The sequence below is a fragment of the Antechinus flavipes genome, chromosome 2 (genome assembly GCF_016432865.1).
Source record: "Antechinus flavipes isolate AdamAnt ecotype Samford, QLD, Australia chromosome 2, AdamAnt_v2, whole genome shotgun sequence".
NCBI lineage: Eukaryota > Metazoa > Chordata > Mammalia > Dasyuromorphia > Dasyuridae > Antechinus > Antechinus flavipes.
The window spans coordinates 638620845-638645818 of record NC_067399.1 but is presented as its reverse complement, the minus strand read 5'-3'; the positions used below and the strand labels follow the sequence as shown (position 1 = coordinate 638645818).

The 24974-nt window shown below is 41.5% G+C and overlaps 1 protein-coding gene across 1 annotated transcript in view; it reads left to right on the top strand.

Annotated features, from left to right (window-relative positions):
- Window positions 1-24974, top strand: part of LOC127546967 (cadherin-23-like) — a 221618-nt gene that overhangs the window by 97714 nt on the left and 98930 nt on the right. The window contains exon 4 of the mRNA XM_051973839.1: window positions 20146-20340. Within this exon, the coding sequence (XP_051829799.1) occupies window positions 20146-20340 (195 nt within the window). The remainder of the gene's footprint in view (window positions 1-20145; window positions 20341-24974) is intronic.

Here is a 24974-nt window from a genome sequence, read left to right as displayed (position 1 = left end):
CTCCTTTATGTAGCGCTTTAAGATTTAAAACATTTTCCTCGTAGTCACCCTGTGGGACAGATAATACAAGTCTTACTGTCCCTAGTGAGAAGAAAAGAGAAGGCTAAATGACTTGTCCATGGTCCCACAACTCACAGAGATAAATGCCAAGATATAAACCCAGTCTCCTGTTCCTGATCCATTGTTCTTTAAAAATGAAAAGATTTCCTTGATGCTTTTTTTTTTACATTAGGTCATCGTCTAATACCCTGACATCCCACCCCCATAGAACCCATCCTTTATAGGAAAGCCAAACAAACTGACTCATTAAACATGGCTGACAGCACTTCCTTGCTGCACTCTGTCAGATACCCATGGTCAGCATTCCTGTTCTCCCTTCTTACGGAAATGAAAGAATACAGCCCAAAGCTCTTTGAACTTGCCTTTTGTCAATATAATCATGTCACATAGTTCATCTCCAAGAAGGACAGAGTAAGAAAAAAGAGAATTGGAAACATGGCCCTGAGAGGAAAGCGATTCTCAAGTGCTCCCTGCCCCTACAGGCCTACAGAACTTATCACTAACTTTCCTCAGTGGTCTGGATTGTATCTCCAAAGAGAGGGTCATATTTCAAAGGGAAATGTGCTCCCTGGAAGATGCAAAAAAAGAACAACATAAATGGTGAAATGCTGCAAAATACAGTTCTTGAAATGCTGCAAAATATAATTCCTATAGCAGTGAATGCTCAATAGTGTCTTGTAATGGTATATAGAGCAGAAATGTTTTCAAAGAACAGAACCAGAGGAAATGGACCGGCATTATAGTAACTGTGGCTTCAGTTAGATCAAAGGGAAGACTTCCTAATGACAACTCCCAAAAGAACTGGACAAGGTGCTCAGTGAACACTGGAAGAATCTGAAGGAAAAAATGTTTTGCCAAAAGTCACGCAGTTAGTAACACAGCTTAGACAAAAGCCTGGGCCTCTTGACTTCCATATGAGCCATTCACGCAGCAATTTGATAAGGTGCTAAGATCTTAAGGCCTGACCATCAAGATCAGCCTTCTTCTAACCAGTCCAGAGACGATAGATTTGCAGTTCTTTGAAAAGGTTGAAAAGAAAGGATTCATTTGTCATTCCCCCTCTCACTGTTGAGAGCCAGTGCTAGTTATTATTGGTAGTAACAATAGTAATGACAATTGATAATGATGATAATAATAATCAACATTTGTATAGTGCTTTAAGGTTTGCAAAACACTTTAAAGAGATAATCTTACTTGATCCTCACAACAATCCCAGGAGAAAGGAGCTATTATTATAGCTATTTTACAAATAAAGAAATTGAGACTGAGGGGAGTTATATGACTTTCCCAGGGTTACATCATTACTATGTGTCTCAGGCCAAAGTTCAACTCAAGTTATCCTGATCCTTGGCCTTTCTATCCACTGTACCACCTAACTACCTCTTTCTTACCCCACAAAGGGAAATAAACCCATCAACAAGCATTAATCAGATGCTTACTATGTTCTGGGCACTGTTGAGCATCTAGTATACAAAGACAAAAATACAAAAGTGGAGAACTGAGGTTTGCCATGTCTGTAGAGCCCTGAATCCCTGGCCAGAACCAGTATGCCCTACTTCTCATATATAATGAGCCAGAATTTAGTCCCTTAGGGAAACATACCACTTTATCTGGATCTAAAGGGTCATTCGTAGAAAGTTGCCTTCCAGATCCAAGAGCCTTTATGAATCCTGGGTTACGCCATTTGAATTATTTGCTGTCCCTATAATTTTTCAAAGGATTGGAAATTTAACGTTTCAAGATGTCCTGGCCAGGTGTTAGGTTACTCGGGTGATATTATTTTCCATTGGGTTTCCATTTAACATGCCATGAAGTTTATAAGATCATAAATTTAAAGCTGGGAGGATCAGTCTCAATCTCTTGAACTATTGCTGGTGCCATTGCATCCTTCTTGGTGAAGTTTAAAAGGCAGACCACTCCCCCATTGCTATAAAGACAGTCTGAAATGGGAGTGTGGAGGCCTTACACGTGGATGACATGACTAATGGTGGTTGTAAGTTTGATCATTCATTCCCAAAATATAGCCAAGACCCCAGACCGAGTAAGCTGGTAGCAGTATTAATGTAACCCTCATTAACTATCTCTTGTCAAACTTGACAGACAATAACATCAAACTGGGTCGTTGACTTGCCCCAATTTCAAGGACATGTTATCATCTCAGTGATGGACATCTGACAAAAATGGTTCACTAATTGCTCTCTACTGGACCCTTCTATTACAATGGAAGTCCCTACCCTGTTTCTAAAAGACATTTTCCAGCTTAAAGTCTACTCTCTCACATTTTCCCTACTTAGGACCATCAGTTCATCTCATATTTCGGGATGCCCTCTTCATGATCTTTTCTATAGTCTGTCCATCCCAATATGATTGATAGACGAGGCACGGAGAAGCAACCTTCTTCCTCATCACTCAGATAATCAGCCATATTAGTTATGGCTCTCCATAAAGTCTCAGACTTAGAAGGGACATTGAGTCACACCTGGCCAACAATCCCACCCACAGTACCTTCAATAAGTCTTCATCCAACCTTTATTTGATGACTTCCAGTGAAAGAGAAATCATTAGCTTTCCAGGTAACCCATTTGACGTCTATTTACCTTAATTTGTTAGGGAGTTGTTCCTCTATCAAATCTGAATCTTCCCCTTTCAGCTTTGACCCATTCCTCCATTTTCTTTCCTCTATGTCCCAACAGAACAAGTGTAATCCTTCTTCCATGAGAAAGGCCATGACAGCCATCATATCTTTCCTTTGTTTGCCTTTTGTCAAGTAACCATGTCACGAATTCTATCCCTTAGAGAAGTGAAAAAGGGAAAATAGAAGAATAGTCCTGAGATGCCATTTCTTCTGCATACCTTAAAGCACCCAGTTTAGATTCAGAGGCCCTGGATTCATATATTTCCCTTGTGCTGTCCTAGTGGTATGGTATCACTTAACCTCCCCCAGCCTCAGTTTTCTGACTTGTAAAAGGAGGAGATTGAACTAGATGCCCTCTAAGATTCCTTTCAGGCTCTAGCTCTCTGATCCTATGAATCATTTCTTCTTCATCCATTCTGTGATATGTAGACTGTATTGGATGATTGTTGATATCCTTTCCAACTCAAAAATTCAGTGAAGACAGTCGTTTCAGCCATAGGTGTCAAATGCTCAAAACAAAGTCTGCATTTGTAAAAGACTTTGTTCCTCTTTCCAAAGTTTGGATGTGAAACAAAATTAGGAAGAAGAAGAGTCCCCAGGACAAGTAAAGCTGAATCACAGAGGAGATCCCAAAATCTAGGGTCTGAATGCTGTTCCTACCTCTTATTTTGTGTGTGAGCTGAGAGAATAGTTGTATTCTTTCATGGATTACCACATTTGTAAAATAAAGGGGGTTGGTCAAAATAGTCCTAAACTCCTATGTCTTTGGTGGCATATGGTTTTGTGATTGACAGAATTTATTTAAATCTTTGCATGATAAAGATTTGGTTTGTTCCTCCTACACTTCTTTATCAATTGGGAGAGATTTTGGAACAAAGAAAATATAAATAGCTTATAGCATATAGCACCTTTAATTTTTTAAAGTTCTTCATATCTGTTACTTTTCTTTATTCTTACAATAACCCTACAAGGTCAGTGGGATAAGTATTGTGCTTTCCTATAGGTGGAGAAACTGAGTCACTGAAAGGCTAATTTACTTTAAAAGTCAGATGGTGAATTAGGGACAAAGTCAAAAATAGAAGCTAGCTTTCCTAGATTCCGGATCTCTTTATTAGGTAATTTCTACTATCCCTACTGCCTTCTCTTACATTATTTTTTTTGTTTTTATTTTAAAGTTAGTTCTTTGCTATTTGCCTCCACCCTCAGATAGTAAGACAGGGAAATAGAGGCTGTAAAAGACAAAAGTCAACAAGTTTTCTTGACATTGAGGTTATGTCCTCATCTCCCACTTGAATTTTTTCTTGACATCTTCAAAATGAAGATAAAGAAATTGAGAGACAATTGGACCACCAAGAATCAAGGTTCTTAAAAAAAAAACCTCTGATTTATATGTATATACATATAATGTGTATATACATATAATGTATATACACACACATATATGCTAAAGTTAACGAAATGTTCTATCTCTGTGGCTAAATCAAGAATTAAACAGAATGTGTTTTAGGGGGAAGGGTCAGAGATTAAACCAGTGCAGGTGCCAGGGAAGTATCATCACCAGAGTGACCATTTGTAGTTCCTGCCTCAACTTGTCCCTCTCTATTCCCTTTGCACGTCTCCTCTAACCTTCAGCCAGCTGTTGGGCCAGATTGCCAGCCTTGATATGTGCCTTCTGTAATGGAGTCTTATGTGTATGTCTCTGCATCCTAATCACCTATATCTGTCTCCATGTGCCCAGCCCATGGTGATTTTGCCCAGACAGCTCAGATAGATGCTATGAGCATAAATTTGAGGATATTTGAGAAGGCATTTGGAACCTTTTGTAAAGGAACTGCTAAAAAATATACAAAGGATTCTGAAGATGATTTTTAAGGGTGTTTGAAGGTAGTGTCTTATCTTGAATGAGAACTCCCTGGCTAAGGGTTACTGAAAGTTCCCAGTAAACAGAAGACTGGGCATAAGATTGATTTCTTGGAGTATATCTAGTCTGATCCCTTCATTTTACAGATAAGGAAACTGAGGCCCAATATGTTAAATGATTTGTCTAAGATTTTCCAGCTAATAAGTAGTAGAGTGTGAATCTGAACTCAGGATCTTGGATTTCAAATTCTCTTTCCTCTGGATGACATTGATAGTCCTTTGAAAACTAACTTTTCAGTCACATATAACTTGGAAAGTAGGAAATCAATGAGAAGAGGTTTCAGAGAATCTGAACTACAACATGGCAGGAGAAATGAGCAAGTACGTCTTCTGAATCTTCCCATTCCTATATCCCCCATAATAGATGCAGCCAGATTGACTATATCTGTTAGTCCTTTCATCAGGCTTGGGGGACCGGGAAAGGAGCAGAAGAGTAGTAGTGATATTAATCCTAAATAGTTTTTCTAGTGTCTCAACTTCCTTCAGACACTGAGTTATATGTGGGAAACAGGACAAACTACTAAAGGTAAGTAATACGAAGCTTTCCCTCAGTTGAGCAAGAGGCAGGAGGAAGCAGAGACCATGGAGTATCAATGTATGGACATTTCTGGGCAGGCAAGGGAATGGAAGAGCTCATCCTACCTGACATCTATCTGTTTTCTAACTTTAATTTAATCATTTTACTAACTATATATCAAGCCCTTTTGTTTCTATGAAATCAGCCCCCTATAAACATGACCCTAGAAAAGCTCTGGTTGTCCTTCCCTAATTTTGTCTCTACCAGGTCAACTCTAGGAAGGCTGCTCTTCTAATCTCATAAATTCTCCCAGACCCAACACTCTATCTCAAAGATCCACATTCGCTTCCTTGGTGAGACTGGTTTTGATTCCTTGAGGCCTCCTGGAAGAAGGGAATCAGTTGCCTACGATAGATCATGGCCCATGGCAGGCATTGGTGCTTAATTCACACTGGAGGTGACAGTAAGAGGAGGATTCCTCCAAGGTCCCTTGCATCAGGTAGTGCCATGGTTTTTCCTCATCGTGTACCTGATGTCCACCAGATTCATTTGTGCATTAATGTGTCTAACTAATATTTATTGAATGTTCCCTATGGTATCAGCATTGTACTAGGTATGGGGGAATTTAGGGGAGACCCAAAGAAATATAAGATGTAATTCTTTCTGTTAGGTAGTTCACAGTGTCATTGAGGAAATAATTCAACAGACATCTATTAACAACCTCCTGCATGAAAAGCACAGTGTTAAGTGTTAAGAGAGAAGTGAAATAACACGCCATGTGAAGTTCTAGAAGAGAGAGTTCAGGTCCAGATGTAAAATCCAGGAAGGCTTCATGGAAGAGATGATATCTATGTTGGTCCTTGAAGGATGTCAACAAATAGAGATTGGCTGGAGGAAACAGGAAGCACATGAGGACAGTTCAACAATGGGCAAAATGTAGGAGAAGGGAAAGGAAGAGAACAGTTCTCAGCATGTGAGAGACCCTTTAAAGGTCAAGGACTTGAGTGCCAGATGTCAGATAAGGAGCCTTATTCAAATTAAGACTCCATAGATTTTCCCCTGTAAGTAACAAGAAGCTATTGCAAGTTTTATCTGACCAAAGCTACACTTTAGGAAGCTAAATCTAAAAGCTCAGAGCAGAATGGATGGGGGAGAAGTCTGGTTGTTGCAGTAATCCAGTCATAAAGTGATAAAGTCCTTTTTTGCCTAGATCAGTATTGGTAGAAAAAAGAGAGAAAATGTGGAAGTCATTGGGAAGGAAGAATCTACATGACTTAAGGCTTATTGGATTTTGTCTTCTGGTTGGAAGACAAAATCTTCACAACCTTGGGATATTATTCTCTCTCTCTCTCTTTCTTTCTTCCCTCCCTTCCTCCCTCCCTCCCTCCCTCCCTCTCTCCCTCTCACACACACACACACTCTCACACATCACACACACACAGTTGAGGAGACCAAGACACATGAAGATTAGGTGATATGTTAGGAGAGTCACAGTTTATCTATTTTTCTATGCCCCTCCATTTTGTTTGCCTTGCTTACCTGCCTTTATTATGGCTCAACATCTAAAAATATAAGTTTCTTTTGGCTAAGATAGAAAGTCATTTCCTCATTCCTCTGGGAATAGTAACACTTTTTCCATTGTAGAAAATCTATAGTCTTAAAGACTAGCATTAGTGCTCTCTTTTCCAGATAACTGAAATCCTGTAATTTTTGTACCTCATCCCTTTTCTGTACCAAGATGTATGACATTTTCAGGATGATTTCCTGGATTTTCCCCAGAGGCTTATAGAATCATAGACTTAGAGATAGATTACTTCTCCATCCAGACTTTTTATTTGGCTGATGAAGGAATTGAAGTTCTAGGTTAATGACTTGTCCATAGTCATATAGGTACTGTCTAAGAGAGCCAGACTCCAGTTCCAGATCCTCTAGTTATAGTTCTAAACATTTAGCTGTACCCCATTGGCTCTGTTTCTAATGAGTTCAGTCAGATATTCCAACCCCTGGCTAAGTTTACCAGCCTTCCCCCACTTCCCTGAGATTGCTCTGAGGTCTTCCATGCACCTCCATGGATTAGAAAATGGGGTAGTAGGGATCCTGTACTCCCTCGAGAAGAGGAACTGTTGCCTCTTGTAAGCTTCTCTGATGCTCCTGCATCTCGGCAGAACACCATCTGTCAGAAATTTATGACTAATGCATTTTAGAAAAGGCTTTATCATAAGATATTAAAGACTGTAACTGCATCTAGCATGTATTTCATAAATATTCATCATGCCTTTAGAGATGGTACCTCCAATGAACATGTCTCAGCTGTAGCTGTAGATCTCAGGGGGGATTTTATACAGAAATGGAGACATAGACGTAGACATACAGAAGAGGGGAGCAGGGTGCACCTTTAAAATGGAAGAATGTCTGTGGCTCCCTTCTTTTGTGTTTTCTCTCTCATATTCTTGTCTCTTCATTCTTTGTCACTTTATATTTTGTTTTTGATTCATTTTCTCTGAGCCTTTCTAATACTCCCTCTCCCTCTGTGAGTTTCCCCTTCCTTTCTATATTTTATCATTTCTGCTTCTTCGTTTCCTTTGGACAAGTTGCTTGATTCAAAAGAGGCATTGAAAAGAGAACTGGTTCCAATCAAAATCTGTCCCACCTCGACTTTGTGTGACTTTGAGAAGTCACTTTTGTTCTCTAGCTCTCAGTTTTCTCAGCTATAAAATGGGACCAACCTATACTACTTTATAAAGTCAAAATGATCAGATGATATAACCCCAAGAAAAGCAGAACATAAATGTAAGCAATGAGGACTAAATCAGATAATGTAAGGAAGAGTTAAATTTAGAATAGTATATTGTTATTATTAGTAATAATATCACTAATGAGAAATTTTTTGAGCTTGTCTCCTTGCCAATAAAATAGGACACACACACACACACACACAACACAGACACACACATACACACATATATTGCCATCTACTTCACAGGGTATCTCTAACAACAATATCACTAACATTCATATAGAATTTTAAAGTTTAAAAACATTTTACATTTCTGGTCTTATTTTAGCCTCTCAGTAATCCAGTGCTATATAAGTCCTAGATGAGGAAACTGAGTCTCATAGAAACTGAGGCATGGGAATAACCTGCTCAGGAGCACACAAGTAGTAAGTGAATCAGGTAGGATCCCAGTTCTTCTGGTCTCCAATCTGGCTCTTTCCTTCAAGCAGGGTTGTCTTTCTGTCAAAGGAGAAAATGATATGAATTATAAATTACTTAATAATGTGAGTCATTCCTGTTTTCTCCATTTAGTCTTCTCTCCATCATTTTCCATTTCTCTCCTTCCTTTTCACCTATATTCCACTCTTGCTCTCACTGTTGGTTATTTCTCCTGCTCTCTACCAATCTCTCTCATTTCTTACTGTCACCTCCTCTTCTTTTCTTTCTTTACTCCTCCCCTCCTTCCTCCCAGCCACCCTTTATCTCCTTCTAGTTGCCTTTCTCTTTAAGGAGCTCTCCCTCTCTCTCTTTCACCCTCATACCCTCTCTCCCTCCCTACAAAGTGTTTGTCCCTATTTCTAATGCTCTACTGAACACACCAAGTCCCTTCCTCCAAAACCCAGAGTATAATGCCGTTCACACTGCATGTGAGAAGTATGGTTATTTATCATTATTATTAACGAATAAGATTCCTAGCACAGCAGAACTTTCCAGTAGTCTATTCCCTTGTCACCTCAGGAATAAAGCAAAAAAAAAGATTTATTTTTCTCTCAAATGCATAAGGTGGCCCACTTTAAAGCAGGCCCTGAAGAACAGTAGTGTTTTATAAGATCATAGAATTTCATAGGTAGAAAAGACCAACCCAACCTTTCAGAGGAATCACTCTCACAGTATTTCTACTAAGTGATCCATCTAACCTTTGTTTAAATGCCCCCCAATGGTAGGGATCCCAATACCCCCTTGAGACATTTTATTCCATTTTTGGATTGCTTTCTATTCATTTTTAGGAGTTTTTTCCCCTTTGATTAAGCCAAATTCTGTTCCCCTTAATTTATACCCAACAGTCCTAATTGTTACCTCTCAGACTGAGCAAGTCAAATCCCTTTTCCTCTCATCAACCATTGGAATACTTGAATGTAGTTATCTTACCTTTCAATTTTCTCCAGAGTAAATAATATGTTCTGTTTTGTTTTCTAGCCAATGCTGAAGTAAGGCATACTTTCAAGATTTTTTACCATCTTGGTCTCCCAAGGAGGCAACTAGATGGTGCAGTGGTTAGAGTGATGGACGTGGGAGTCAGGAAGACAAGCTTGAATCCTAGCTTCACCCCATTTCTCAGTCCCAGCTCAAGCCTTAAGGACTTCCCCAGCTGTAAAATGGGTCTATAATAGTACTACCTCACTGTGACAATATATGTGAATAGCTTTATGAACCTCAAAGTGCTAGATGAATGCTATTGTTATCATTACCTTTTCATGAGCACACTCTAGCTTATCTATGTCCCTCCTGGTTTTCTCAGTGGCCTTTCTCATTTGGTGCTATTCAGTCATGTCTGACTTTCCAAAGACCCATCTGAGGTTTTCTCCGCAAAAATTCTGGAATGGTTTGCCATTTCCTTCTCCAGCTTATTTTACAGATGAGGAAACTGAGGCAAATAGGAAGGGGAGTCTTTTGGACCCAGCACTCTATGCACTATGTTGCCACCTAGCCCTGCTTACTAGCAGCTCTTAAATATCAGGTGTTTTTAATCAAAGGTACTACTACAGTGACTTCTGTGTATAACATTTCACCCTCTCCTTCCATTCCTTTGCCTGAAAAGCTGTCCTTACTCCCCTCTACCTCATAAAATCCCCAGCTTTATCAAGGCTCAACTCCAGTGCTTCCTTCTACAAAAATCCTATCCTGATTCCCCCCAGCTGCCCCACCTCCAAAATTGTTATATTTATTATACACACACACACACACACACACACACACACACACACACACACACATTGTATTTTTCAGTTGATTGGGATGTAAGCTCCTTGGAAACAAAGATTGGTGTTTTTTTTCTATTTTTATCCCCAGGGACTAACAATGTGTCTGGGCCATAGTAAGTGCTTAAATGGATGATTCTTGAATGAATAAATGAGTGAATGAACTAAAAGAGTAACTTAATAAAGCAGGATACTCAGAGCCTGCTTTATCTGGGATTGTGTTAGAAAGACTGAGGTAGACTTTGACCTCAGATCCTCAACTGTAGCCAATAAGGATCTGAAGCTACTGTCAGTACCAAGAACCGCAATGGCTATGTAGATGGAAGATGCTAAGGAGGATGGGAAAGGGGGTTTGGGGAGGAGGAGAGAAGAGATTTTCCCAGCCGCAGAGGATCATCTGGCCCACTTTTCATGACAGTGATTTGCCCTGGAGCCTTCCAAGATAGAGTCTCAGTGACCCCAGGACAAATACCAGAGAGTAGAGAGTAGCCCCCAGCCTTCATATGATGGTCTCCCTGACCTTGGATAGGAAGATAGGGGTCAGTCTAGCCCATGCATCTCTTCCTGGCTCATCTGGTTGACTGTGAGAAGTACAATAATCAAAGGGTCTGATTCACTGCCCTCCCTCTCCCTCACACTTCATCACCACCATGCATACTGATAATTGCCAGAGACCTGAGAGGATTTGCATGTTAAAAGGGGTGTCTGGGGACACTTGAAAAGGAACCGCACAGCCATTCTTCTGGGGTGATTTTATTCTTCTCCCTATGATTATATCCAGGTCTTGAGTCTGCCTGGCTACCAACCACTTCATTAGCAGTCTTTCTGACTCAGAGTTGAGTTCTCTGCCTCCTGGCCACCCAAGGCAGAGCAAGTCTGTTCTGGCAAATGCTACAAAACAGGCCCTGATTAATTGTTTTATTGAATGGCTATACTTAAGAAAGTGCTGATAATACAGATGAAATGTAAACATGGGTCCTGTGTACTTTCTGGAGAATTCATTGTTAAACATTTGCCAGCACACTTCTGTTTCTGGAGATTGTAAGTGAATGCTTTATGGGGAAAAATGACATTTGAGTTAGGCTTTGAAGAATGAGTTGTTACTGTCCATTTATCTCAGTCATGGCCAACTCTTTGAGACCCCAGTTGGGATTTTCTTGCCAAAGATACTGGAGTGATAATGCCATTTCCTTCTCCAGCTCAATTTATAGATGAGGAAACTGAGACAAATAGCATTAAGTGACTTGCCTGGAGTTACATATCTAGAAAGTGTTTGAGGTCAGATTTGAACTCAGGAAAATGAGTCCTTCTGATTTCAAGCTTTATCCACTGTATCACCACCTAGCTCCAATCCCAGTCTTCCCCTCTCAGTTTTGCAACTTCAGCTTTTCCTTCTGTACACATTTCCCCCCTCACCTTCCTATAAGCTTGTTGAGATCCTCCTCCTACTATGAAAATTTCTCTTCTCTTGTCTCTTTATTACCTTATCTAGTCACCATCCTGACTCCTCTCATTCATGAACAAATGTCACCAAAAACTTGTTTATCCCTAATTCAGATCTTCCTGACTTCAAGCCACCTTGGGGCCATCTATTCCAATTTCCATCCCTTTTAATCTGAGAACCAGAGCACTGGAGTGACCTATCCATTGCCACACAGGTACCAGCTCAGAAAGGGCAGCCAAACTCAGATTATCTAACTCCAGATTTAATTATCTTTCCTTCACTCTATGCTGGAACTCCTGACTATTATTTCTGTCAGTACTACCAGCATTATTTCATGTTTTAGACCTCAGTGCCATCATTTTCTCATCCATCCCTCTTTATCTCCTCCTAGATCTAATCAAATATTAAAGAACTCCAAATTCTGCTTCCATGATATCTTTGTCCATAGTCCCTCACTGCCATGACCCTCATTATCATTCACCAGGATCACTATAGTCAGTTCTGAACAGGGTTCTTCCCCCAGGGGATTAGTTAATGGATTTCTGCAATGGCCTTACAAATCAAGAGGAGCCATTTCTCAACCCTTCTCCATAGTAGGTCCTCAGAATGTAAAATGATTAGTCAGATTATTTTTTTCCTCCTCATCTCACACTAGTCCTGGTTCCTTTAAAGCACATGAGTAAGTCTTTGCCTGACTAGTTTAGAAATCTTTTCCAAGTTACATGGAAAGAGGGTTCATATGACCAAGGGTTCATAATGGGAGTCAGTGAACTTGTTTTTTTTTTAATCTGATTGCTATATTTCAATATAGTTTCTTTTATAATCCTATGTATTTTATTTTATGCATTTAAAAATGAAAGAAATGAGCAGAGAAAAATTAAGTCACAAAGTTAATAATTGTCAGTTAGGATTTGAACTCAGATTCTCTGACTCTGCAGAGATTGCTTGTTCCACTATACCATTCTACTTTTTCTACAATCCAGAAAAATCAATAACAGACCCTCAGCTAGAATTTTTCCTTCTTGATCCCATTTTCCTGAAGCTTTGACTTAACCTCTCTGATAATTGAAAAGCCAATATGACACCAAGAATAGCAGGTTACATACCCTTCCATCCTCAAAGCACTGCACCTCATGAGATCTGATATTTTCACAGTCATTTCCAGTCTCCTACATTTTAAGAATTCTAGACAGATTCTATGTTTAGTCGGATGCTGAGTGATCAGGAATGCCATTTATCAGCAACGTAGGGGGTTGACACTGCTCTGAAATCTAAACATGTCCATCTTGACTTATGGGGCTACGTTCATATGGCATGAACTGTGTGTTGATGAAGTGTTTTGCATTGAATTCTGGGGGGCTGATTTCTGGTACTGGCCAGAGATCAAGTGGCTCAGCTTGCTTAGGGAAAGGAAGATGGTAAGAGAAAATAGTAGTGTGGATAGGGGAACTCTTTTCATGACATTATTCAAGACCAGAACTAGGGACTTGTCCATGGTACACAATGGAGGCACAATTAGGAAGACTTTGAAATTTTACTTTTTAATCAATGCATAGTTTAAATGGCAGAACGTTCTATTCTCCATGCCATAAAGGTTGTTATTTTTGAGATTAAGGCAAGCCCCAAGTGCTACTGTGAAGCCTCAGGTGAATAATAATAGACAAAAGCAATTTTCAACGCTTTCTTAAGGGAAATAAATGGCTTACAAGGTAGCTGGGTGAGAGAATGGCTAGGGGTGGAGGCTTGGGTTCTATTTCTGCTTCAAACACTTGCTAGCTAAGTGATCCTTAGCATAGCACTTAAACTCTTTTAGCCTCAGTTTCCTTATTTGTCAAATTATAATAATAATAAAATCTTCCCAGGGTTATTGTGAGGATAAAATCAGTTTAATAGATCTAAGTGCTTCACAAACAAAAACTCCATATAAATGTCATAGATTTGGTTTTTATACCAACTCTATCTTCAATGCACCCTTTCTATACTGCTTTTACTACTGCTACAACCACCAACACCAATAGTGAATTCCACCTCCATGTGTATGTATAAGGAGGAAGAAAGGAAAAAAGCATTTATTAAGCATCTATTATATACCAGATGCTATACCAAGTACTTTACAAATATTATCTTATTTTATTTTCACAACACCCTTATGAGATAGGGGATATCAAACTGGGGAATGAAGGAAACTTACTGAAGATGGACAATGTGAGAAGTAGCATTTTACAAGTGAGGAAACTGAGGTTAAATGAGTAGACCAGGGTCACACAGCTAGTAAGTATCTGAGACCATATTTAAACCCAGGTTGAATATTTTATTCACTGTACCTGATATAGCTGTACCTTTATATGTGTACATGTACGTATATGCATATGTGTATATATTTTTGCAGGTATACCTCCACCGTGTGTCACGAGCAGTTTCCCAGTTCTGGCTCTGAATGATGTAACAAAAACAGCTATTCTATAGATAGTACTACTGGAACCCTTCTCTTACCCAAGCTGAGCTATTGTCTCTCTGGCCAGTGTTATTACCCAGAGTAGCAGAGTAGAACTTCAGCCCTTAAATGTAAGCTCCACATTGGTAGGGATCGTTTCAATATTTGCACCTTTATTCTTAGTGCCTGGCATATAGGAGGCTTTTAATAAAAATGAATTGTTTTATCTATCTATTCTAATTTATAGTCTTTTTCTAGTTTATAACTAATTTATATAGTCTTTTTCTAGTTTTATAATTTATCTAGTTTATACTTTCTTATACTTTTTCTGTTTTCTATTTAGTATATTTCATGTATACTTTCTCGTATCTGAGTTTGCATCCTTTGTAGCTGTACTTGTCCTGGACTCACTCAGCATCTTCTGCCACGTTGGTTCTCAAACTTTTGTTTTCAGTATCTTTATCCTACTAAAAATTATTGAGGATCTCTCCAAAGCGTTTTTGTTTATCTGGATTATATTTATAGACATTTTCCATATTGGAAATAAGAACTATTTTTGAATTTGTAGACTCTCTAAAAGGGTTTCAGAGATCCCCAGGATTCTCTAGACCATACTTTGAGAACCACTGCTTCAAAGGGTCCAGTTGGATCAGGAAGCCTGAGCTGCTTCCAAAGACCTCTTCTCCAAAAGACCTTTCCCTTTCCCCTGTAACGACACCCTCCTGCCTGTGTTTTTTCCTTGTACTAGAATTGTCTCGTCCCATTAAGCTTCTTGAGAAGAGGGACTATCTTGCTTTTCTGTCTTTATCCCTAGAGCTTAGTGTAGTATTTTGTACATAATAAATGCTTAATTCATTCTTTTTGGTTCTCTTCTATGCCATTCTATTTCCCACCACACACTGAATGATGCAGGCAAACTGGGCTTCTTGGTACTCTTCACATGCTCCATCTTCAGCCATTGCCTGGGCTGCCCTCACTCCTTGCCTCCATCTTCTTCCAGTTTCCTTCATTCTCCAGTTTGAGCATCAGCTTTTGCATGAAAACCTTTCTGGCTATTACCTTTGCATTGTTCCCTATCCCAAGGTTACATTGTATTTGCAGTGTTTGTATGTATATACACATATATGTATCTAGTATAAAAACAGTTATGCATAAAAATGTACATGCAGATTTACATATATATTTGTGTGTTTGTATGCATGTGTACACATCAGTGTATGTGTATACTGCCATTTCCATTACAGTGTAAATTCCCTGAGGGAGTGACCATTCAATGTTGTATTTTGGGTTTTTTTGCCAGTGACCAACACAATGCTAAGCACTCAGAAGGCACTTAATAAATGTTCCCCTTCCCAACAGCCCTAGAAGGCAGATAGTACAAGTACTTTTTTTTCCCATTTTCTAGATAAGTAAAATAAGGCCCAGAGAAACAAAAGTCCTTGTAGTGTCACACATAGGACTGTTTGGGTAAGTCCCTTTCACAGTTAATTTTTTTTGTGTGGCACATTTCATTGTCCTTCCTACCTCAGTTAAAATCACTCAGTTAAAAATTTTTATTTTTATTTTCAAAACACATGCATAGATAATTTTTCAACACTGATCCTTGCAAAACCTTGTGTTCCAAATTTTTTCCTCCTTCTCCCCACCCCCTCCCTAGATGGCAGGTAATCCAATACATGTTAAATATGTTAAAATAAATGTTAAATCCAATATATGTATACATAATTATACAATTATCTCACCCAAGAAAAATCAGTTCAAAGAGGAAAAAAATATGAGAAAGAAAATAAAATAATAAAATTAAAGCAAACAACAACAAAAGAAGTGAAAGTGCTGTGTTGTGATCCATACTCAGTCCCCACAGTCCTCTCTCTGGGTGTAGATGGCTCTTCATCACAAGGTCTGATTCACCTCATTGTTGAAGAGAGCTACTGTGTAGAGGGCTGAAACTCTGAAAAATGTATGTTTGAATCAGACAACCAAGTACTTGAGGTTAATTACCTATTCGATGTGAGACAATGACTCTATTAGCATATGTTTGGATAAATGGCTCTTCTCACTTTTGGGTGCTTGCTGAATGTTTGGTGTTAAGATAATCATAGTCAAGGGTTGGAGGGCAGAGAGAAAGAGGGACCAGAGAGTCACTTTGTGGCAGGACTGGAAGGAGAGAGGCTGGTGAGTCTGGACTCAAGAATCCAAGAGACATCTTTGGCAAGCCTTGTGGCAGTCTGCCTGCCTCTTTCACTTCTCCCCCTATAGACCAAGGATTTTGATTTATCCTGACTCTGGCTGACCCTGAAGCCCTCCAGAGAGCTAGCTGGTACTCTACAGCCGTGTCCATCAGAAATGATCATCATATAATCTTGTTGTTGTATACAGTGATCTCCTGGTTCTGCTCATTTCACTCAGCATCAGTTCATGTAAGTCTCTTATTGATCATTTCTTATAAAACAATAATATTCCATAACATTCCTATACCATAATTTATTCAGCCATTCTCCAGCATCCACTCAGTTTCCAGTTTCTAGCCACTACACACAGGGCTGCCATAAACATTTTTGCACATAACTCACTTAAAATTAGTAACAATTAGCTGCACCTCCGTCTTGGTTTCATTAATCTTTTCACCAGGGTTTGGGTGGATTTATAAGCATTGTTTTAGAAGTGTGTAAGTGTGAGATGTGTGTATTTCTAAGGCAACTATGGCACTGGGAAAGTGCATTAAATTTGGAGTTAGAAAACCTGGCTTCAGATGCTGTATAATCTACTTTCTAGCTGTGTGACCATGGCAAACTACTTAGCTGTCTGGGACCTATTTTTGTCATCATATAATAAATAAGCTACCTTGACACCCAAACTGTAGGATCTGATGAGTAATTTATATAATTTGTAAACCAATGAGAACTCCAGAAATATCTGTTACTAATTTCCCATTAGCCAGTTCTTCTAGAAAGACAGAACAGAGAGAGAGCCCTTCTTGAGGCTAGATTCAAGTCCCACCTATAGTATATAACAGTTGTGTGACCCTGAACTAATCACTTTACCCCTCATAGCTCTAGGCAGTTAAAGCTCTAAGATGGAGAGAAGGTGCCATTCTTCACTGATAGATAAAGGGAAGAAAATCCTAATTCTTATTTTTCTCGAAGACTTTGGATGGAGGAGCTTCAACTTTGTTACCATCTTCTGAGTGTGTGTTTTGATCTTCCTTGTCGCCATAATAACTTTCAATGGTCAGAAACTTTTTCTGTTGTTTGCTCACTTTCCTAGCCTATTACTCGACTTTTGATTCTTTTTTTAAAGTAGGTTTCTGTTTCCAGGGTGAAGGGTAGACTGTCCCAAGCTGCAGGGGTTTTGTGCATCTGTTTTCAGAGATCCTTTTAGGAATCTGACCCCAAGCATTCTTCTGCCCTGAAGCTGTTAGGAGTCTCATAGTTGTAAGCTCTAGTGTGCTAAAGGAAGAGTCCTGCTTTGCTGATGCTGGGCCCACAGAGGTTGGGGTTGGGCTGTACTGGTACGACCTGTGCTGGAACTACATGCCAGTCTCCCACCTTCGTGCCACAGAGTCTTTCAGCTGAGCTTCCCAGTCCTCCCTAGTGTCTCCTGGCAGAGAGGTCCAGAAGGCTTCTGATTCAGAGGTCCCATCTCATTTATGCTGGGCTGGGGCCAGAGCTGGGGCTGGGGCTGGGGCTACACTGGCACAGCCTGCATTGCAATTGTGTGTTGGGCTCACCTCCTGGTTCCACAGACATTTTCTGCTGAACTTCTAGGTCTTCTTTGGTATCTCTTGGATGAGAGGTCTAGAAGTCACTGCTGTTAATTCAGAGGTCGGGCTGAGTCTGGGTCTGGGGTTTGCACTGGGTCTGAGCTGGGGCTGGGGTTATACTAGCACAGTCTGCACTGGGACTGGACTCTGACTCCCACCCTGCTGCCAGAGACCTTTTCTGCTGAACTTCTTAGTTTCCTTCAGCTGAAAAATGTTCCACTCCATCCTTTTGGGTGTTCTAATGCTCTAAAATTTGTTTAAAAGCATTATTTAGAGGAATTTAAGGCAGTTTAAGGGAGAGATTGGAAAATTCTGTCATCTTGGTTCTGTCTCCCCCTGGTACTTGGAAATTCCTTGTACCCATAATACCACAGATTATAGTCCCTATCTCTACCATGTATATGTGTATGTATGTGTATGTGTATACACATGTATACATACACACACACACACACACACACACACACACACACATAAATGGCTGAGTCAGAAGCAGATGCCGGGGTACCAGAGCTTAGCAAAATGAAAATGGCATGGGGCGGGGGGGGGAGGCTCCATGTACCACTGATGAATCCTTGAGGGAGATGGCAGCAGCTTCAGTCTGGAACACCGGGGATGGACCGGTCCTACTTTGTGGAAGATCTGCCCACACCTCTGGCCTTCCCACCTCTGTTCCTACCCTCAACCCCTCCATACCCCAAGCTTGCATCCATCAAAAGAACCTGGAGAATACTGGAAAGCATTTTGCAAAGGGTCTCCAATAGAGAAGATACCATTCCTTAATAACTGTGGTCAAGACAGCCAGGCCCTGGCTTGGATTTAACCACACAGTCACTCTGTTCTTTGCCTCTGAATGGCCAAATCCTTGGGTTGCCAGGAGCCACTCTGAAACCAACCTCTGTGTTTAATCTCACGGCACTGCTCTTGCCAATCTGACTTTTTATCCTTTAAGAGCAAAAATTTTAGAGATGAAAACCTTTATTGCTATGTTCCCTATTGGGACATTTCTCCCCCTCCCCCAAAGTCCCTCTGTCTCTGCCTAAGCTGGAGGCCCAGGTCCTGAGAACAATGCCTCAAAGTAATAATTGGGTGATTCCTAATGAAATTAGTGGCTCTCCCACACTGTCAAGGGGCCTAAACAGTCAGGTCTTTAGAATTTTCCTAGCTCCAGTCAGCTCTGAGGGCAGAAGCCAAATATGAAATTTGTCCCTTAGCACTTGAGCCTCCTGCCAGAAATTTCCCAATCTTGGGGACCCTGGCCAGGGTGCCTGAGTGGGATGACTGCTCAAGTAGAAGAAGACAATAAACACCAGAGGTTCTGGGCCACACCTCTGACCCAACATTGAAGAAGGAGATGAGCAGGGGCTTGTCACCTCTGTGGAGGTCTCTAGACCCCTTTTCAAAATCACATTTTATTGCCTACATTCAAAAAGAAAATGCTAATTTTCACTTGCCCAATGAAAAATAAAGATGGTATTATTTTTCTCCATCCAACATCAGGGACTCCCTAAAATCTATTTTCTGACTCCTTGTGGGTACATGGATGTCAGGTTAAGAAGCCATGGTTTATAGGAAGGTGGTTAATAATTTGCTGTGTGAACATCCCTGTCCTGATCCTCAACCTCATCTGGGAAGGAGGAGGATGTAGAATTTATTCTAGGCCTCGTCTTGTAGACTGTGGATCTGAGTTCAAATTCTCTCATGAGCTTCCTCCCTCTGTGATACTTGGGACAAAACACTTAACCTCCTGAGCCCTCAGACCAGCTGTTCTCTGTGGTTCTGTCCATCTCTACATTTATGATCCTAGGGCCCAGACCTCTGTCTGAGGGGCACAGAGGTCATCTAAACTAGCATCATTTGGGTAGCTAGGGACATGATTCTGTCTTCATTTTCTCATAAAGAATAAGACGAAATTTTTCCATAATTAAAGAAATGAATGTGCCAAATCTCTATCTCTAATGTTTGATCATCAAAGTCTCCCAGGGACATGGGTCAAATGGAGAGGGGATGAGGAAGTGGAGAGCATCCTGTTGCTTCTGACCTCTCACCTCCTAGAAAATTACAGGTGCCCGGTTTCCCTCGTTCTGCTCCCGGAAGTGGTCCAATCTTGACTGATGAGCAATGCCAAGAAACAGGGGCTTGAGGATGAATATGGAACTCCGGGGCAAGCATGACGATCACTGTTTCGGGGACTGTTACGGCTACCAGGAGGCCATCATAAAAAAATAGATATGGCATTTTAAAGTCTTTTGAACCCACTCAGAATAAAAATGACAAAGCCTTTGGTTTGGTTGGTTGAAGGGATGAAGCTAATGGGCTTTGGGGGAATAGTCACTGATAGATGCAGCTGTTCTGTTCACTCCAACTCATCCTTTATTTGCTTTTCTCCTTTCCCCAGAACACCCCGGTGGGAACACCCATCTTCATTGTGAACGCCACAGACCCTGACCTGGGAGCAGGGGGCAGCGTCCTTTACTCCTTCCAGCCACCTTCGGAGTTTTTTGCCATCGACAGTGCCCGGGGCATCGTCACTGTGATTCGTGAACTGGATTACGAGGTCACTCAAGCCTATCAGCTTGTGGTCAATGCCACGGTGAGTTGCGGAGGGATGGGGGCTTGTGACTCTCCCTGTCCTGGTAGTTGCCTACCTGCCCCGTCCTCCCTGGAGTAGAATGGCAGAACAGGGTAACAAAAGGTTCTCTCTGAGTGGACACAGGGATTCGGCTCCCTCTGGGAGGTGTGTTCACACTGCGCTGGGAGGTGCCTTCACACTGCTGAACAACCACTTTTATTCTCATCTGTGCAAAATGGAGATGTCAGGTGTAAGATGCGTCCTGACCCCATTTAAAATACGTGTTCTACTATAGTAAAACTTTGGGGGCAGGAAACTGTTCTGTCGTCAGCTTTTCTATTTTTAAAACTTGACCGCAGTCCCTAAAGTAGAGACTTAGAGATAGGGGAGCTGAAGGACCGAGTTGCCTCCTTGCCCACCCACCTTCATTTTCACCAGAGCACAGGTGTTGCCTCTCGGTCCCTGAGAAGTTAGTTTTCAGCGGCTCAGGCCAGCAGCAGAAGGAGCCAGGCTCGTCCCTATCGGCCCTCCAGGACTCATTTGCTCATCTCGCAAAAACTGCCACCTGGTGCACTCTTCTTGGCAATCTGGGCATGGAGGGAGAGAAGTGGTGGGGAGCCTCGGGCTGGAGGAGGGAGCTGCACACACACACACACACACACACACACACACACACACGCCCCCAAGCTAAGTTTGCTGGGGGCCAGGTGAGAAGAGAGAGGAGGGAGATGGGAACCTGAGATGGGATCAAAATCAGACCCACGGGCTTTTATAGTCCAGAGGCTAAAAACACAAAAACTGTCCTCTGCCCTCGCTTTGATAGAACTGGAAAATTAGTCGGTTTGGAAAGAATTACAGGATGCTAAGAAAGGAAACATCGTGGTCTGGTGGAAAGAGCACTTGCTGCGTCTCTGATACCCATGTGGTCCTGAATAAGTCACTTGCCTCCTTGAACCTCGCTGTTTTCGTGTATAAAATGATGGGTTTGAATTGGAGAACGGCGTCTTCCACCTCTCCAGTTGATATTCCTTGACCCCACAAATATTTTTTTAAAAACAAGAAGAGAAATTACTATATTCCTTCTCCTCCCCATACAAATTCCAAGTCTCTTTCTGCCTTCACTATAAATTCTGAACATTAGCCAATCCTCCGTGCGCCTTTTTCTTGTCCGTGCCCACCCAAGGCTCCCCTTGCTTCCCCACCCCCAGAGACCAGCCTAGCATCCTCTCCCATCCCCTGCCCCAGAGCCAGTCTCGTAACTCCATGAGCACACGTGCCCCCCACACACACCGTACACTTGCTGGGTAATGTTCACCTTGTGTTAAGGTAATTCAGGGCAATAGCAGTACATCGAGTGGGCGGGTGGGAGCCTGTGTGACCACAGGTTATCAAGAGGCTCGTGCCCAAGCTGTGATGGTGAATACATGGCGAATGCAGCTAAATTACCGCTAATCTCCTGGCAATCAGGCCGCGTGTCCTTGAAGCTGCAAGAGGAAGGGGGGGCCCAGCAACTCCCACTGACGGTTATTCTCTGCTGTGGTGATGTCTTTCTCTGCCCTCTCCAGGAGCAGGGAGGTTGTGTTATTGAGTCACTTTAGAGATGGCATTATACCCTGTGCCCCTGGCATCTCTCCGAGGGAAGCTCATTTTAGTACCTAGTGTCTAGTAGAGAGGGAAGGGGACGGCACTAGAGCAGACCAGCCCAAGCGTCCTTCTGAGAACACGCTGCCTACTCGATGTCTACACTGGCAGCAGTGTCTGTCCCTCTGGGGGTCCAGCCAGCACTCTTGGGGACCCGGTCCCTCGGATCCCATCAGCCACCAGAGTCCTGCGTGTGCTGAAGGACATCAGAGCAGCTGGAGTCGGGGTGGTGCTGGGAAGGCAGGCCACCTGTCTGAATCAGTCATTCAGCCCACACCAAGGAATATAGTGGCCAAATGCCAGAACCCTCAGGTGAAAGAAAAAATATTGCAAGCGGCTAGAAAAACCCAATTCAAGTATCAAGGAGCCACAATAAGGATCACCCAGGATCTGGCAGCATCCACATTAAAAGATCGAAGGGCGTGGAATATGGTATTCCGAAAGGCTAAGGAACTTGGTATGCAACCAAAAATAACTTACCCAGCAAGAATGAGCATCTTTTTCCAGGGAAGAAGATGGACATTCAACGAAGTAAGCGAATTTCATCTATTTCTGATGAAAAAACCAGAACTTAACAAAAAGTTTGATCTACAAATATAGAACTCAAGAGAAATCTAAAAAGGTAAAGATTAATCTTGGGAACTATATTTTGACTATATAGATGTATAAAGAATCCGCCGTGGACCAAGCTGTACCAGGCCCGGCGTTCCAAAGAACCACCCAGATCCTAGAGTTAGCACTTTGTCCAGGAAAATAACAGATGCACATCAAAGGGGAAACCCCACTGGCTATATACTCTTACCAGGGAGAAATCAAAACATAGTAAACCCCTATTTCCAGGTAAGAAGCAACGCTCATTTCCTGGTACCTTGCATCCTGTATCTCGGGAGCCCAGTCCTAATGACCTCATGACCATGTGGGGCCATGGCTGTAACCACCAACCAGAAGTAGTGACTAAGGTAGAATTTTGTAGAGAGGGGGCTCCTTGTCTACCTCTCACCTAAGCATCTCCCTTTATACAGTTCTTCTTCATCCTCCTCCTGGGCTCTGGTCCCCAGCCCATCATCATTCCTGTTCTTCTGGCTCCATCTTTGTCAGCCCAAGCCGCTCCTTGCTTTTTCATGGAATATTGTGAGGATTCGGTCTCCCACTCTATTCCTGCCCCATTGCAGATCTATAGTGGAATCCCCAAGACTAAAATGAGAACTATATATGCATAACATAATAATGTGTTAGTATTAATTTAACAATAATATGACTTAACATAATAATAAATATGTGTGTATATATATACATACATTTTTATAGAGAAATAGAAATATGTATTCATGTATATAAATACATGTTTATAGAGAAATATTCATATATATATATATCCATACTTCTATAAGTAAAGGTATGCACATAGATATATCGCATAGTCCTAGAGAGGTAGAGAGGTAGTGTAGTGAAGGGCTTCTTAAACTTTGTCCACTCCCAACTCCTTTTCCCCCAAGAAATTGTAAGTGACCCTGGGTATGTAGGCAAACAAATCAAATATTTGCTGATAATAAATCATAATTTCATGACCCTCCCACATTCAATTATGAGACCTGCTATGGTCTTGTAAAGCTATTGTGAGCAATATATACAGCTCCAAGCCTATTGTCAAGAAAACTAGAATTCAAATCTAGCCTCGAGCACTGAGTGACCCTAGGCAAGTCACTTAATCCTGTTTGCCTCAGTTTTCTCATCTGTAAAATAAGCTGGAGAAGGAAATGCCAAACCATCTGATAGCTCTGCCAAGAAAGCCCCAAATGGAGTCATGAAGGATCAGAAATGACTCAGTAACAATAAAGTCCTAGAGGACAGTATAGGAGACTATTTGCTTCATGCGTAACTTTCCATCTTCCACCTCCGGGCAAAGTGTTATTAAGTGTTTTCATATCTCACATATCCCCCCCTCCAGTATTTCTCCCTCTCCCTTCCCAGCCATCCCATACAGCAATGAATCTTTTTAAAAGAATAAAAAAATCAGAGAAAGTGATCAAAACATTAAACTGGCCATACCTGGCCATTATTGGCAATGTGGCACATCTGCAGACAGCTCCCTCTCTATCCTTCCCTGCCCTCTGCTCCAACCCCTGCAAAGGACTGGGAGAAATTGTCTTTTGAGAAGCATTTTGAAGGTTGCCAGTGGTTCAGGTTTGTTACGAAAGCCGTCCAAGAAAAACCCAATAGGATCTGATGCAAGAGCACTCTATGCTGGAGCCAGGGAACTGGGGTTCAAACCCCATCTTTGGCGCACACTACCTGTATAATTTGGGCAAGTCCCTTGTACATTTTGATCCCAGTTTCCTCATCTCAAAATAAGGGGGTGGTCTAGTGTGGTCCTTTCTATCTCTAAGGAAAAAAAAAACTACTTCCCAAAGAGATGAGTCCTAGGGAAGTCAGCTGGTCCCGCCTCCCCTCATCTTATAGATGAAAACTCTAAAGTCAGAGAAGGAGAGCATTTATCTATGACACAAAAGTAGTACAGAACAAAGCCAAGATATGAACTGGACCTTCTGATTTCCCTGCCAACAGTTATCTCTTCATCATGCTGCAATGCTTTGGAAAAAACTAAGATGGGCTTCCAGCATCCTTTTTTGGCAAACTTTAAAATCAGTCAGATCACCAGCTCTCTAAGAGACTTTAGACCTCACCTGCTTGGAGGCAGTAGACTGGACCACAAGACCTTTCCGGCTTCTTCACAATAGAGAATCTTTGAAAAGTTGCCGACCCTGAGCCTCCCACTGTGGACTCCACAGGAGAAATTAACCAGCAATGGCAGGATGCTCCAGCTGTTCATTATTTCTGCAGGTTTCTAAAATCACAAGTGGGATTAGAGAGTTCAGAAAAGCTTAAAAGACTTTTATTTGATTTCTGAGCAGAATGGGCCCTAGGATCATTCTTTGATCCCCAAAGAAGAGATATGACTTGTCTAAGATCATCCAGTTAGACCAGTGGGGGCAGGATCCCTCATTTGCCAGCAA